The 17,177-nt window shown below is 39.9% G+C and overlaps 1 protein-coding gene across 7 annotated transcripts in view; it reads right to left on the bottom strand.

The window, feature by feature from the left end:
• Nucleotides 1-17,177, bottom strand: part of EHBP1 (EH domain binding protein 1) — a 221,909-nt gene that overhangs the window by 130,006 nt on the left and 74,726 nt on the right. For all 7 annotated transcript variants that reach the window (XM_030448584.1, XM_030448583.1, XM_030448582.1 and 4 more), the window contains 2 exons: nt 6,318-6,499; nt 685-824 (listed from right to left, as the gene is read on the bottom strand). In XM_030448584.1, coding sequence (XP_030304444.1) covers nt 685-824; nt 6,318-6,499 — 322 coding nt within the window. The remainder of the gene's footprint in view (nt 1-684; nt 825-6,317; nt 6,500-17,177) is intronic.

Genomic DNA, 17,177 nt, shown 5'->3' with positions numbered 1-17,177 from the left:
GCTGAAATTAAAGGCACATTTCTCAGTCAGTGTCTGCCTCTAGGACTGATAATGCTCCATGGTTATAGCTATAGCTAGAGAATGGTACACAGAACCAAGGTCACTACCTGGTTCTGAAAATTATCTTACACTCTTCACAGAGAAGGGGCCATCACCTGCGACCCTCCTTTAGGGAAAAGTGCAGCACACAGGTGACCAAAATTGACCAAATGGAGTATGCCATCCCATATGCATCATAATCTGTGTAAATTTGAAGGATCATGAGGGTCAAACTCTTTTCATCCATGTTTGGTATCCTGGGAGCATTCCGTCTGTTCGTCTGCTTTTGATCCCAATCTGTGCCCTCCTGAGTTTGTGTGTTCCTGGCTCCAGCTCCCGTCTGCTGCTGACTCCAGGAGCCCAGCCTGGGACTTTTCCAGGGCCTGCCCTGCAGCTTCAGTGGTGACGTGTTATTGGGGGGAAGAACATAATAATGCTTTTGTAGATGTATGTACATATTTCATAATTTTCTTTTTCATTACTATTGTTTCAATAAAGCTTTGTAGTTTAGTTTCCAACCTGTACGTTTCTCTCCTGTGCCTATAGGGGCAGAGGGGTTAATAGAGAACATCTGTCATTCATTTAATTGCTGGCTCAGCATTTAATGGTGACATTGTAATTTACCATCCCTATGGCAAAACTAACCTGTAATTTTTGCAGCCTTTTCCTCTTGATTAACTCTATTTTCTTCATCTTCTTCATTGTCTTCCTCAAAATCATCTAGATTTCCAATATCAGCTTGTTTCATGCTCATCAAACTAGCCAGGCTTTGCATATCTTCATCCCTAAAAAAAACAAATTTCAAATCAGGCATTAAAATACAGCCTGTTGATACCACACATGGTGCTACTGCATTATTAAAAAAAAAAAACACTAAATATTTTTATGCTTTCTTCAGGGAGGTCAAAAATAAAATATGCTCATGTATATTAATTTCTGGAGGGAAAGTTTTCTATTAACAAAATTCTAAAGGCTAAAAACAGTTCTGCCTTGCATTAAGAATCAGTTTAACAATGGCTTCTAAAATTTTAAACTAACCCAGCAATGCTAGTAAAGACTTACTTCGTCTTCTTTGGTTAAAGAGAAAATGCTTGGTCAGACCTACAGTCAATACGCTGCACATGATGCTTATCACTGCTCTTATACAGAACTCCTGATGCTGTTATAGAAATTAAAATCTTTTTTCTAAATATCTTAATTTTTTAGCAAGATAAAAACCATTACATATCTATGGACAGCTTCAGTTCTTACTAAACTGTATCATGAAGGCATATTTCTCTTTTGCATAACAATATTTTTCATATCAAATATATGTTTGATAAAAAGATGATAGCAGGCAAAGATTCAGAGAAATGGATGTTCTACATTTGTTTCATAAAAAAACTCCAAGTACATTATATCATTCTTGAAGGAACATCAGTCTTACCTCTTCTATTTAAAACCATTTCAATAGATTTATTTGGATTAATCAAATATTTTTGCCTCCTTAGAATTAAACAAACAGACTGCCTGGCTACAGACCACCTCTGCTGGGTGTAGAATCTGGGGATCTTGGTGGAGAGAAAGCTCACGGAGAGCTGGCATCATGCCCTGGCAGCCAAAGCAGGCAATGAGCGTATTGAGGCACACTGAAACAGATCACAAGCAATTGAATGTGGGAAGTCATGACTCCCATTTACTTGGAGTCATTGGACTGCATCTGAGGTATTTTGTCTAGTGTTGGGCCCCACAGGACAATAAAAAGGGTTGATAAACTGCAGCAAGATCAGGAGAGGACCACTGAGATGGCTGGGGGCTGAAGCACTTGGCCTATGAAGTGAGTCTGAGGGGAAACTGACTTCTTGAACCTGGAGAGGACATGGCTTCAGAAAGACCTAGCAGCAGCCTGCCAGCATTAAGAAAACAGCAATGCACGGCACAAAGATGGGAGACAGTGGACACAGACTGAAGTTCTCATCTGATGTGACAGGAAAATCGAAGCAGTCACCAACAAGCAGTGGGGCAGGTTTCCCAGAAAGGTTGTACTCTCTCCATTCTTCAGGGTTTCCAAACCCCAGTGGATAAACTCCAGAGCGAACTGGTCTGATCACACAGCTGACTGCTTTAAGCAGAAGGCTGGACTAGATACCTCTCCAGGTCCGTTCCAACCTGATTTAGTCTATCTATGATGGAGATGATCACGATAAAACCAGATGCACAGATTTCCTCGATAACAATGCCAAGAAAACTGAGAATTATTTTGAAAGTACCACTAACAGGAATAAAAATCATGTGCTAATCATGCCTCAAATCTGCAGAGAATAACAGGCACTTGAGACATGGGATTAAACACAGTTATCTAACATGTTGTTAAAATCAGAAACTCTTTGGGGCAGTCATTTCCTACTGTGTGAGTTCAAAGCACTACTGAACCCACAGTTACACAGGACAATTAAGTACTTCTATAAAAAGTGTTAACAATAATAAATATAAAATAAGTAGCTATCAGGAAGTCACAAAGTCACAAAAATGGCTTTCCATTCATGCAGAATCCTCAAGGTTTCATCTTCCTGTTTTGATAACCAGGAGGTTAAATCAACTCTCAAGCACAGGGAAAAATGTTGCATTCTGTAACTACACGGATGGGCAGGTTCTTTAATGCACTGAAGACAAAACGCTGGGAGGCATTAGCATACAGATCTTGCATATCACATGTTCACATAAAGTTTAGAAATAAACAATCTCCAAAGTACTATTTCTCTCTACTGCCTTTTCTGTATTAATACTTTATAACATTTTCTTCTATGTTTTAAAAATAAGCTGATTTTTCATACTTCCCGGCAATGGACTGGAGTATTTTCTTTATAAAATGTGCAAAATAAAAGTGAGTCTCACTTTATGGAACTACAACAGTTTGTAATAGATTTAAGCAAGCCTTGTCCTAACCATCTTTTCTTGCGTGTTCACATATCTTACACTTGAATTCTCTCTTTTATTTTGACTAGTAACACAATCTCTATTTACACATACTGGAAACCAACATTTTGAAAAACAGCAGCTTCCTTTGTTCAGGGAAATATTAAAGCCCTGATGGTAACTTACAGTCTACCTGACTTAGGCTTCAGTCTGAAATAGATCAGTTTCAAAGGGAAGAAGGTATATGTGATCCTAAAATCCTAAATGGATCAGGATTTACAAATTATGGCCTCAAAAAACACTAAGAAATGAGTATAGCTATTTAGTGTATAGTAATCTACTGTATACTAATCAGAGAAAGGAAACAGTAATAGTAATTAACGCATCTGTGGCTTTCAAAGCATGGAGAAAAGAAGCCTTTTTATGTCAAAATGTATGCCTCAGTATGGCTGTCTGCAGTCATGCAGCACTGTTGGCGCACATCTATTGCAGTACACAATGTCCAGTGCATTCAGAAGTAGAAGAAAATTGTCAGCTTTTTGGAGGGAAAAAGAAATTTTAAGAGTGATAAGAGCAACTAGAGCAACAGTTTCCTCATCATCTCTTTTTGTTCTGCCATCCTCATGTTACTATATTCTAAAGACAGAAAGGAAAAGCAGAACAGGATGGGTGACGAAATCCATCATGAAGCCACATGAGGTTGTCAACGTCTGGTATCTTGAATCTGACAGAAATTGCAGGTGAGGTTGTAGGATCTGCAAAAATGATTTGTACCCTCTGTGGTAATCAAAGCCCAGTTGAACTCTTTTTACCAGATGTTCCTGTGTTCAACCAAAAATCTTCTGCCGCCACCCTCTCTCACCTTACATTTGGGTTTCTCCTTTCATTCTTTGTGAAATAGAAATAAGTTCTCCTTCCCACATTTCCCTTGCAGTCTGCTAAGGGTATTTTTGTATGAACACACACCAACATATATTCCTGCTGATTTCACACCTCTAGAGATCTTTAAATTGCTGTTAGAATCACAGAATGGCAAGGGTTGGAAGGGACCTTAAAGATCATCTAGTACCAACTCCCCTGCATGAGCAGGGACACCTTACAGGACCAGGTTGCTCAAGGCCCCACCCAATCTGGCCTTTAACACTTCCAGGGAGGGGGCAGCCACAACTTCCTTGGGCAACCTGTGCCAGTGTCTCACCACCCTCACAGGAAAGAATTTTTTCCTAATGTCTAACCTGAATCTCCCCTCTTCAAGTTTTAAACCACTGACCCTTGTCCTCTCACTACGCACCCACGTAAAAAGCCCTACCCCAGCTTTCTTGTAGGCCCCATTCAGATATTGGAAAATTGATATAAGGTCACCTTGGAGCCTCTTTTACTGAACAACCAACCCAAACTTCTTTATCCTGTCTTCACAGGGGATGTGCTCCAGCCCTCTGATCATTTTAGTGGCTCTCCTATGGACACATTCCAGGAGCTCTGTGTCCTTCTTATGCTGGGGAGTCCAGAACTGGACACAGTACTCCGGGTGGGATCTCATGAGAGCAGAGTAGAGGGGGAGAATCCCCTCCCTCAACTGGCTGTCTACGCTTCTTTTGATGCAGCCTAGGACCTGGTTGGTTTTCTCAGCTCCAAGTGCACACTGAGGGCTCACACTGAGCTTCTGGTCCACCACCACCCCCAAGTCCTTCTCCTCAGGGCTGTCTGCAATCCTTTCTCCTCCCAGTTTGTATTCGTGCATGGGATTGCCTCAACTCAGGTGCAGAATCTCGCATTTGGCCTTGTTGAACTTCGTCCAGTTTCCACAAGTCCACCTCTCAAGCCTGTCAGACTCCCTCTGGATGGCATCTGCTTGCCTTACCATGTTGACTTCACCACACAATTTGGTGTCATCTGCAAATTTTCTGGGGGGTGCACTCGATTCCATTGTCCGTATCTTCAACAAAGATATTAAACAGCATCGTCCCAAGTACCAACCCTTGAGGAACACCACCCATCACACATCTCCATTTGGATACTGATCACAACTCTTTGGGTGTGACCAGCCAGCCAGTTCCTTATCTAACGAGTGGTCCATCCATTCAATCTGTATTGTTCCAGTTTAGAGATCAGGAACAGCACTGAATGCTTTGCACAGGTCCAGGTAGATGACTTCTGTTGTTCCGCCTTTGTCCACCGAGACTGTGACCCCATCATAAAAGGCCATCACATTACTCAGGCAGGACTTGCCCTTAGGGAAGCCTTGTTGGCTGTCAAAAATCATCCCTCTGTTATCTGCTTGCCTTAGCAGAGCCTTCAGGAGGATCTACTCCATGATCTTTTCAGGCAAAGAGGTGAGACTGACTGGCCTATAGTTCCCTGGGTCTTCTTTTTTTCCATTTTTGAAAATGGGGGTTCTGTTTCCCCTCTTCCAGTAAGCAGGAACTTTACCAGACTGCCATGACTTTTCAAATATGATGGACAGTGGCATTGCAGCTTCATCCACCAGTTCTTTCAGGAGCCGTGGGTGAATCGCATCAGGTCCCATGGACTTGTTCACCTTCAGGATCTTTAGGTGGTCTCAAACTTGCTCTTTATTTACAGTGGGAGGATCTACCTTCTCCCAGTCCCTGCCTTTGGCTTTGGTAACATGGAGGGTGTTACCAGAGTCCTGCTGGTGAAGAGAGAGGCAAAGTACTCATTGACTATCTCAGCTTTCTCTGCATCTTGGCTGACCAGCTCTCCCATTTCCTTCTGGAGTAGGCCCACATTTTCCCTCATTGACATTCCCTCATGCCATTGACATACCTATAGAAATTTTTCTTGTTGTCCTTAACCCCCCCTTGCCAGATCCCATTCTCTTTGTGCTTTTGCTTTCCTAACCTCATCTCTTGCTTCTCTGATGACTTCTCTGTACTCCTATGCTGGCCTCCTGCCACTCCTTCCTGCTTTCCTCTTCCTTGGGACATACTGGTCATGGGCATGCAAGAGGTGATCCTTGAATATGGACCACCTTTCCTGGGCTCCTTTCCCATCCAGCTCTTTATCCCATTCAACCCTACTAAGCAGATTCTTGAAGAGACTAAAGTCTGTCCTTTTAAAATCATGTGTCATCAGTCACTGTTGTTTAATAGTAGAGGACAAGGCATTTATCTATGAAGAACACAAAATAAAAGCAAGAAATGACTTTTACTCAGCTAAGAAATTAAAAATGGCAGGAGTGAAAGGTATGCTGAAGGATACTCTCAAATTATGCCATTTTATACAGGAAGAGATCTTTACCCAAAGAATTCTTTGAAAAGCAACATAAAGCAGGCTATCTGGTTATTAAAAAAAAACAAAACCAAACAACAACAAAAAAACCCAAAACACAACTAAAACAAAACAAACAGAAAACAACTTACGTGGCTTTTCCTTCCCTCAGGAAAATACAAGATAAAGAGAACTGTAGTGTTGCAGATACAACTTTCTTAGACAAAGGTTTGAATTTTAACTTGACGTCTGTCTGGGTAGGCATGGGGCTTGCATATTGCTTCATGTTGATGCTGCTGGTGGCAAGTGCTTTTCTGCGACCAGAAGGAGATTCCTGAAAGCAAGGAAAAAACAAAACTAAAGTAAAAGGTGCTGTTACACCAAGACCTGTGTGTGCATAAAAGAAAAAATACGCCTATTAATTTCTGCATCATTCTTTTTTCAAGTACAGAGGTAGCAGGAATTGCTATGGTCCTTTCTAGAGACAGCAACCAATTCCTTAAAGTAGGTCAGCCACTAACAGTGGTGGCTCTTTGAACACTTGCTTCATGCAGTGGAAAAAAAGGAGAAGTTATTCATTGTGATAAGTGGTCTACCACACATGAGCTGGAGCTTGTAGTAGCATGCCCAGCAAACATCCACTCAAGCAAGTGGGAATACTACCTCCACTTATTTTGCCAGCAACCTGGACTACTTTTATCAGAACTTGGATAGTCCTGGACTAGGACTCCAACCTCAAGAAGAAATGGGTTTCAAATATGCATATATTTCTTTGAGTAATGGTATGAGGTCATCAAGTTAATACACTGAACTGCTATCTATGTTTAATGCTCAAACATAATGCCTGAATATTTTTTTAAAGCACCAACGCACTAGTACATGCAATGGTACACTAGTAGATTGACAGGTTTCTGAAATTAAGGCTGCAAGTGCTTCCAAAATTATTGGTAAAAAAATTTTGCAAGGGGAAAAACAAAAAGCAAGAAAAAAGATAAAACCCTAAGTTGTATTTCAAGAGTCTAAGTTGTATTTCATGATAAAGGTGTAGCTCACAGTTTAAAAATTCAGATAAATAAATCTAAAATGCATCTAAAGAGTCTACTCTCCTGTTCCACTCAATATCAGCAGCAAAGGAACAACTATATGCAATAAAGCTCCAGTAGTAAAATAGAAAAAAAAGAAGTCTTGATGTTAACTCTTCTGAAAAATGGTCTCACAAGAAGACTACATTTTACTGCAGCTGACAGTTTGTGTTGAATAAAAAATACTAATTCAATCAAAACATCCAAGCATCCTTTCTTAAAGTACTTGACATTTCTGCCCAGCAGAATAAGTCAGAATGTAATATGTCATCCCCAAAGAATACCTTGTTTAAAAAACTAGCCTTATCTGTCAGATTACGCACTGTAATGTTATACAGAACTATTAGTGCATGTAGATACCTTGTGAATGAATTTCAAAAATGCATCAAACACTTGAGAAGGATTTAGGCCCTCTCAGAAGAAATACTTAAGAATATGCAAATAGTCCCAATTGAATCAAGTTGAACAGATGCAACTACCACAAACAATGAGTGCTCGTTCCCTGGCCGCAACTGTCAATCAAAGACCTAGATTAAGGTCCAAGGTTCTGACAATGTATAAAACGGGAAGTATGATCAAGGAGTTTCAATTATTACACAGCTATGAACAACAATAATCTGTTATTGTACCATACCTTTAGAATAACTAAACATTACAACTCATTATACTGAATGGAAGATTTACTGCAGCACCCATTCAGCAAGCAATGGTGAGACACACCAAGCTTTTTTTGAACGTTCTCCATGTAAATGTACATAAGCAGTTAGCATCTTAACAGCAATTTCTTTCATAAAGCTAAATTTTCAGTAATCATACTATGGTGCAAAAATGGCGATGAAGGTGAAAAAAAAGTTTGCTTCAATCTCCTCTAGTTACTTCTTTAAGTATCTTTAGAGAAAACTGGCATATGTAATGCTGAGTGCAAGTATTTATGCAACTGGCAGGGTAAAAACTAGTTTGGAACGCTACTGCATGTGCTTTTTGCCAAACAGAGCAAGAACAACCAGAAATTACAATGTAACTTGGAGCCCAGTGGAAAAGACATAGGGCAACCGCTACAAGTTGCACAGGGAGAGGCTTCATGACATGCAAGTGGAATTTTTTACAGAGAGAAAAAAATCAATCGCTGGAACAAACTACCCAAGGTAGTGGTAGAGCCCCCATCACATGAGGTTTGCAAGATGCAGCTGGACAGGGTGCCAGATAATCTCATCTGGCTCCTATTCAGACAAAAGTTTGGAATAGATGGAATTGTCCATGGTCCCTTCCATCCTGAGCTGTTGCTATAATTCTAACTTGAATATTCCTTCATCTGTCAGTCAGGCCAAAGGAAAACATTCCACTAGTGGGTTATACTAAGAAACATTTGTCACACTTTGAACCTGACCCTTACTTGAAGCAGATGGCCAAAGTTTATGGCTGAAGACAAAAAAAATCTATTATACCTTGGCTGTTTTTAACATCTGTATTACAGCATCATATTTACTCAAATTACAGTTAGCAGTGTAAATCAGACACATAGAAAGACCCTTAATTTGTTCATTATTCCCAAATCAGACACTTAGGTTGTCCTTTAAAAAAAGTGTGGGTTTTTTTTGTTTGTTTTGTTTTTAAAGAAGATGCGTGTCTGTTGTCACGTCCTCACTCCCCTTCATCAATTAGAACACACACAAAAAGATCACGTACATCTACAAATCACAAATGTGGGTGCTTGCTTGAAGCCTTCCAGATGAATCATTGATCAGCCACACCATGCTTGTATTCTAATGAACTTTTCTCAGATGAAAATCACTTCCCAGCTGCTATAGGCATTCTCAGGCTAACACAGATGCAGATAATTTCCTTTTGTGGCTACAAGTGCCTTCTCAGTGCTGGCTCACCTGTCCACCCTATGCTATGAAAGCAGCACACAGATCTCCCACAAGGTCCCTGGGAAGGGATGGCATGGAATACAAACATGCTTCACGACTGAGAAACAGAAGGTGTCTTTGAGGGCAGCACTACTTTCTCCTGTTACAAACACATCATCTTATCTGACAATGGCTTGATGTCCAGATGGAGAAGTGTGACAAGTGGTGTCCCTCAGGGGTCTGTATTGGGACCGGTGCTGTTTTAAATCTTCATCAATGACAGACAGTGGGATCAAGTGGGCCCTCAGCAAGTTTGCTTATGACACTAAGCTGAGTGGTGCGGTCAACATACTGGAGGGATGAGATGTCATCCAGAGGGACCTGGACAAGCTGGAGAAGTGGGTCCATGCAAACTTCATGAGGTTCAACAAGGCCAAGTGCAAGGTTCTGCACCTGGGTAGAATCAATCCTCATTACCAATACAGGCTGAGGAATCCTCTGACAGAGAGCAGCCCGGCAGAAAGGGACTTCAGAGTAGTGGTGGACAAAAAGATAGACATGAGCCAATGTCTATCAATGTGCATTTGCAGCCCAGAGGGCCAATTATGTCCTGGGCTGCATCAAAATAAGCATGGTCAGTATGGTGATTCTGTCCCTCTGCTCTGACCTGGAGTACAGTGTGCAGCTCTGGAGCCCTCAACACAAGAAGGACATGGATTGCAATGTTGCAAGAGGTCCAGAGGAGGGCCACAAAAATAATCAGAGGGCTGAAGCATCTCTCCTATGAAGACAGGTTGATAAAGTTGGGATTGTTCACCCTGGAGAGGACAAGACTCCAGGGAGACCTTATAGTGGCCTTCCAGTATCTGAAGGGGGCCTATAGGAAAGCTGGGGAGGAAGTGTTTACAAGAGTGAGCAGTCACAGGAGAAGGGTCAATGGTTTTAAACTAGAGCAGTGTAGATTCAGATTAGATGTTAGGAAGAAGTTCTTTACTGTGAGGGTGGTAAAACACTGGAACAGGTTGCCCAGAGAGGTGGTGAAGGCCCCATCCATGGAGACATTCAAGGTCAGGCTTGACAGGGCTCTGAGCAACCTGATCTAGTTGAAGATGTCCCTGATGACTGCAGGGGAGTTGAACTACTTAGATAACTTTTAAAGGTCCCTTCCAACCCAACACATTCTATGATTCTGTAACATAACCAAGATGCACATTTTCTTTATATGGTGATTTTACTAAAAAAGTCAAAGCAAACATGCAAAGCCAGCCCAATGGTGAATCTGAAGTGAAAAGACAGAGAATTAAACTTGCAAGCATCCAAAAGCTGGACATGGACATCAAGGCAAGAGAATTTTGGAATGATTTGAAATTAGATTTTCACTTAATATTGATTTATTGTATAAATTATCATCTTGCCATTTGCAGATACAGATTATCTGGATCAGAAGGTGAATACGAGACCTGAAGCAGGAAGAATTCTCCAATGAAGAACAATCACTAAGAATTCTTTTTGTTCTTTCATGTTTGTTACTGTATAGTTCTAGCAAGAGAAGCATGAAAAGAAGTAATTCTTTTAAAAATCACCAATAAATTATTTTAAAACAAGTAGTTGGTATGATAGCAGAAACTATGACACCTATTTTCTTGCATTACAGAAAAATGGGTATGCTGGGCTGATCTGTGGCTCTGAGAAACCTCTGTAATATTTACATAGTATATTGTTTACAAAGTGATCATTATAGTTTAGTTACAAAGTAAAAACCACACAAACATAGAGCAATACTTCTCCAAAATATTCAGCTCGAAAATTTCTGCTTCCATATTCTACCCTTTTATGCCTTTCTCTCACAAGGAGCTCCATCCCTTTTGAGAGTCTTCTCCTACCACACCCCTTCATCCCTGAAATGTCTCCAGTGTACACCATATTTTGAGTGAAATAACACTGGCTGTACCAGCCCCTCATTGATGGGGAAGCAGCAGGTCGTGGCCCCCCTCTGTGGTGACTTTGTGGTTGAAACCTGCATATTTTGGTTCTTTAGAAAACCTAGAAAAATATTAAAAATCTATAGAAAAAGCCAACTTCCTAACACTTTTTTTCATTTCTGAATTCAGACTAAGAAATACATAGAGCAAGCAATGATACATAAATCAATAGATATTGCATTCCTTTTTAGTACAGAAGAATGTTAGTAATAATGAATTTGGATTGTTCTTAATTTCTAGACAAATCGCATGTGTTTGTACAGACTTACAAAAATTTTCATCTCAGATGGCAGCAGATGTGCAATCCCCTGGTGCCATTACTGATGTGGCTGTTTCTAACCAACTTTTGGCCTTTAATTAACTCTGGATCAGCACACATGGTTGAGGAGAAAGCAAAGATATGGGAATGCAACATGCAAGTCAACTGGGATCTACTCCAGAAAGACCAAATCAAGTCAATCAGAAGCCACATAACTGCAAGTAGTGTAGGGTCAGGCTGTGATGAGATCTCACTGCATCTCATTTGAGTATCTTGTACTGAGATCTGCCAAAATCAGAAGTCCTATAGCACATCCACAGACACACAATGCGAACAGGGATTAAAATAGCTATGGATGGGTTTTCAAAGAACAGTTCCCAACACTATCCCTCTATAGCATTTTACTTTACTTCCACAAGCCCTCAAACGATTATCCTATAAAAAAATTTTGGAGGTAGAAAAGGAAAAATTAACACTGGCCAAAGCAGAGTCAGTTCCAATGAAGCCAAGTGAGCTTCATTTTCTGTCACAGCTACAGGAAAAAACTTATGACTTAAACTTCTGTCTTTTCAATAATGCAACCATATATTATTATCTTCCACAATATTAATGACTCTGAGTGGTGTCAGGTATCCCAGAAGTTAAAAAATATTAAGTAATACCCTTACATTAAGACCCACCTGATGTAAAGGATCTGTGTAGTCTGATCTTGTTCTTCAAGGACAATAATGCAAAGCACTTCTATGATGCACGAGCTTATTCTAGGAATCATCCCCATCTTCCCCTACTAACGCAAAGCTTTCACAGCAAACAGCACTAGAACACCCTGACAAAGGTTCTAAGACCAGATAATCTGCAAGACACATGCAGAAGAAACAGACCATTTTATTCAGATGACAGTCACATCTAACTATCAAACAGTCTCCAACTCTCTTTGACTCTGGTCTGGTTTGAATTCAGCCTCTTAGCTTAAAGGAGACCCAAATAATACAATAATGCAAATTTTAATGCAGCCTTCTTTCCTTAAAATGTATTTTTAATGACCTTGTGCCCTGCAATTATCAACTGCCTGGCAAGTCTTCTTCAAGGTTAATTTAACAAGTGCAAATAAGTAAGAAACAGTTTGCATTTTCTGCTAAACTGGCTTCACACTTCTAGAGTTACAGAGAATCAAAATAATAGCCAGGTTTTGCTCATGGGGTGCATTCCTCTAGGTTATTTCGGCTGGGGAAAGAGACCCTCCACAGAAAACAGCAGAATATATTTTAACTCTCCATGCCTGCAGTCAGCTTGTCTACACAGACCTTCAGTTCCCCACTGCACTGCAGTCCTTAATCCCCATGACTCAACTGCCTTCATTTCGATACACGCAAACTGAGAAAACACAGTAAAATATTTCCATTCAGCAGAAACTAAGTGAATAACTACTGTCCTTCTTTATTAGATACTAAATGGTCCCTCTTTAATATAAATACATTAAGTAATGCATAAGCACTGCACAAACATCCCAAATAAAGAGACCTAAGTGGGGAAGACAGCAAGTTTCCTCATCAGGTATTGCTATTTTGTCAAAAGAATAAGTTTTGACAGTTTTGCTCCCAGAAAAGGAAGATGTACAGTGTAATATGCTTAGAGACTGCCTTTGCAGGCTTTCTAAAATCGAATGCTAAAAAGCCTGCAAAATACTCAGATTTTAAAGAGGAGCATTCTGTTGCACGCTCGGGCACAAAATAATTAGGCAAAGCCATTTTCCTAACTGTAAAATCCCATTGAGAGGCACAAGTTTTGAGGATTTCCCATTTCCCTTTGCTTCAGAATTAAAGGGAGAACATTTTGAAGGAAAGCCATCCTCTGGCACAAACCCCACTGCTCCCACAGGCACCGCACACTGAGGAGAGGAAATGGGAAAGTTCTCCCTCTCCCAAGCGCTGGATGCCAGCCCCGCCGGCTGAGCTGCAAGCGCCATCTTGCTTAGATGAAAAGATCACTGCTTCACCAGCAGAGCAAAATGGATCACTACAGAATTTAATTTGTGAGAGTATACAGCAATTAAATGCTAAAATAGACAAGCTACAGGAAGCTCTCTCAACTGGAGAGAGTAAATTAGAAACTATGTCAGTTAAAATAATTTTGACAGTCGGATGGGAGATTTGGAGGACCGAATGCAGGCAGCACCATCTGTGCTGAAAACTTGTTTAAAAGCAACTAATGGTTCAAGGTATCCAGAACATTATTAAGAATTATGATGCATTTGGATGGAGAATTTAATGTTTAAAAAATTCTGCACATACCAGAAAAATCTGAGCCCTAGACACAAGGGCTGGGGAGGAAAAATAAAATATTTCTGTTGAAACTGCAACATTTGTTTATATAAATACATATTATTGATGATCACAAAGTGACCCTTATCCTAGTCAGAACCAGACCCCTTGTGTCAAAGTATTTATCTCATTAGTAATCACACATTTAGACTGATGAATCATTGTACTGGAAGCACAACACACTGTTTCTTACTTAGCACTAGTAGAGAAAATACTTTCAGTAAGCAAAGAGAAAAAATACAACATGCTGCTACAGCTACTGTCTTATGGACTGCTTTTAGGATGGCCTCCTGACATTTCACTAGCACCCTGAGAGACTGACGAATGTACTGAATGGTTCCTTTCTGACCAAAAATCATACCCGTGGGTGTGCTCAAGTAACCTGCTGTGGATAACAACAGACCATTCATCTTCACAGACTAATCCTTTGCATTAACAGACTCTGGAAATCTCTAAAGATTATCATCAGACAGAAAGTTTAGAAAATTAAATGATACCTAATAAACTGAGGTAATTCAGTTACACTGCAAACTACCACCAAGAAAATTTGGAGGTCCCTTTTTGCTAATAAAAATACTAGTAAGCTTTTCAGATAACTACCAGACAGATAGCAAAAAATGTACATGACCAAAATTTTACCAAGCAAATAATTAACAGACCATCACCTTCTGAAGTGGGCTTGTTGTTTACAAAGGGAAACAGAGTTTACAGGTGAGCTGGACAACTTTAGTAAGTAGCAGAGAATTACTGAACCCTGAAATACTTGCCAAGGATGTAAGTAACTGCTTTATGTGTTAATTTACAAAGTCTTCACTGTTTTCACCTTTTGGAACACTTGCCACAGAAAGATGCAGTGTGATGGATAACTAACACTGAGAAACATTTGCTCTAATATTTGCAGCCTTCTTCTTCCTTCTTGGTCTTTCAGATCATTTCCTCCAGAGAGGTTGCGCTTTTCTTTTTCCATTAATGACAGACTTACAAATATTGTTAGATGCCTTTGATCAACTCCTAAACAGTCTATCCTTACACTCTATGCAAGCATGTACTGTAAAGTACATGAATTTTTGCTCATGTTTGCAGAGATTACAGCTTGTGCTGTACTGCTCAGGAGCCCTGGAATATTTGACTATCCTGTATCACTCAGATGAGACAAAAATCACATCCTTCCCTGCAATGCCTAGGTCCCAGTGTGCTGGGCTCACTAATGCCCTAATATTGTCTGGTATTCTGTTTCCCTTTTGCAGCTATTTGCTCTCTCCTGTGGGGACCATTGCGTGGCAGGGTCTGTCTGTTCCTTTCCTGGCTCCAAGTTCTATAGCAGCCAGTTAAACGAGTATGTTCCCTGGGCCTACTAAGGTACATGGTGCAGCTATGTGCAATCTGCCAGTATCACTGTACAAATCCCTAGTAAGCAAAAGCCATTGAGATTATATCAGTTTTACATAGCTGTAAGTCATGTAACTCCTGCACAGAATTTTAATTTTGCCATGGATGTGGGACACAATCTCATGGAGATTCGACTGAAGTTGGCAGAGAAACTTGTTATTACCAACTGGCTGTTTAACTCCTCAAACCTTTGCTCTCAAAGGAGGATATTTAAAGAAGCTGCTTGAGCTGCTGCTGATACGTGGCAGGTGAGGAAAGGCACAGAACACAGAGCTGGCAGTTTGGCAGAAAATAACAGTCCTTCATTTTCTGCAAGCTGTATGCTGCTGAGCTTGATCATTCACAGTGTGCTGCTCACCTCTGAGAGCAACTCCTGCACTCTGCTTCAGCTGGGCCACTTCGAAACAGTATTCCCTTTTGTTTGGCTTCATTTTTCTACCTTTTTGAAGGGTTCATTGTATAACTGTTCAGTATCTCTGTAGAGGTAGCTTCAAAACAAAGTAGAAATACAGATAATTTATCTAATACTAAAAGGGGAGAAACAACAGACTATAAGGTTGATGCCTAAATTTTTTACTGAAACTGGAGTAAAAAACAATTATGTGAGACGTTCTTCTTCCAGGAGGACTGGACTACAGTGGAGTGGACCTGTTATCCAAGAGTGTTTGCTGATCAGCAACTCCTCACTCCACATTTTTCCATGTATTTATTAAAGGGACTTGCAGGATTATGTTCTGATTTCTATTCTTAAATAAATAGGCAGTGCCTGTTATAAAATCTAGATACAAGCTCAGCTACCAGTGCCTGGCACTTGAGCTCTATTTTGCCTGGCAGGCAGTCTCCATTTTTATGATTCACTCTATTGCACACCTGCTCTGTGTAGAAGTATCCCATGAACAGTGCTACTGAACCTTCAAATAGTTATACAAAAGAGATGTCCAGTTAAGTGTCCTCTGACAGAAGAGAATCTTTAGTGGAAAAAAAGAAACGTATTTTTGTTTGTTTCAGATATGAAAAACTCTTCTGTTGCTTCTGACTTCTTTTCACTTCCCATTCTAAACTCTAAATTCCCTTACTCTCTCTTGGTGTCATTTCAAGAGAAAGACCCAGAGTCTTTGATATTTAAAAAGGTGGGTTTGAAATAATACCTAAAGCTCAGCAATGAATGTTCAATGAGTCCAGCAGAATATTAAGAACAGTCATTGAAAGATTTATACCTCCTTTCATCAGGCTGTGCCTACCTGCAAGCCTTCTGTGAAAATGAATGCTGTGAAGAAGGGAAAACATGATACAAACCCCAGAATTAAATTTAGATTGTTTAAGCAAACTCAAAAATGGAAACACATTATTCAGATCCTTCATACTCTCCAGCAAAGAAGCAAGTTTAAGGTGCTGTTCATTATGGACAAAACAGCATCAAAAGATTAACTGCTCCAGAGATCTTACATACTTTCATTCACCTTCCCAGCAAATACTGTATTTTAAGATAGCATATAACATTGTCTAGACTTAATTATCTAGCACAGATAAAACACATTCAATTAAGTTTTACAAAATACCATTGTGGGATCAACCAATTGTTACTACATGAGGCTAATTTCCAAGAAGCAAAGGTACAATATTAAACAAAATTTGCAAGGCTTATGACATGGAAAAACTTTTAACAGTGTAAAGCAAAAATACTATGACTCCTTATGTTACACTGTTTCTGTACTGAAAGCTGGACCTTAACTTGAAAAGCCGAGTGAATGTACATACAGTCTGTCCTGCTTGATGGGCCTGTGCTGAGCAGCAATGCAGTGACTGTTCCTCTTGTCAGAACCAGACCAGAACCTTTGTCAAATTATTTATCATATTGGTACTAACTTAGGTTTTGGCTAAAAGGCCACTTCAAAAAAAATCAGCATTACATTACTCAAAGTGAACATCTTTGCTATTATTGGAGCATCAATGTATCTCCATTAATAAATCCATGATTGTGCCTTTTACTTTAATTGGTTTCAAATTTAAATAAAAATTAATTCTAATTTAAATCTTTCCTCTTGCTCCCAACTTCACTTTAAGCATGTGCCAAAACCAATAAAACACAACTTCAAGAGGATATAGAACAGTTGGAAAAGACCCCTGAA

Source organism: Calypte anna, chromosome 3, assembly GCF_003957555.1.
Source record: "Calypte anna isolate BGI_N300 chromosome 3, bCalAnn1_v1.p, whole genome shotgun sequence".
Lineage (NCBI taxonomy): Eukaryota > Metazoa > Chordata > Aves > Apodiformes > Trochilidae > Calypte > Calypte anna.
Note: the sequence above shows the minus strand (reverse complement) of the source record. Positions and strands in the feature narration are given on the sequence as shown.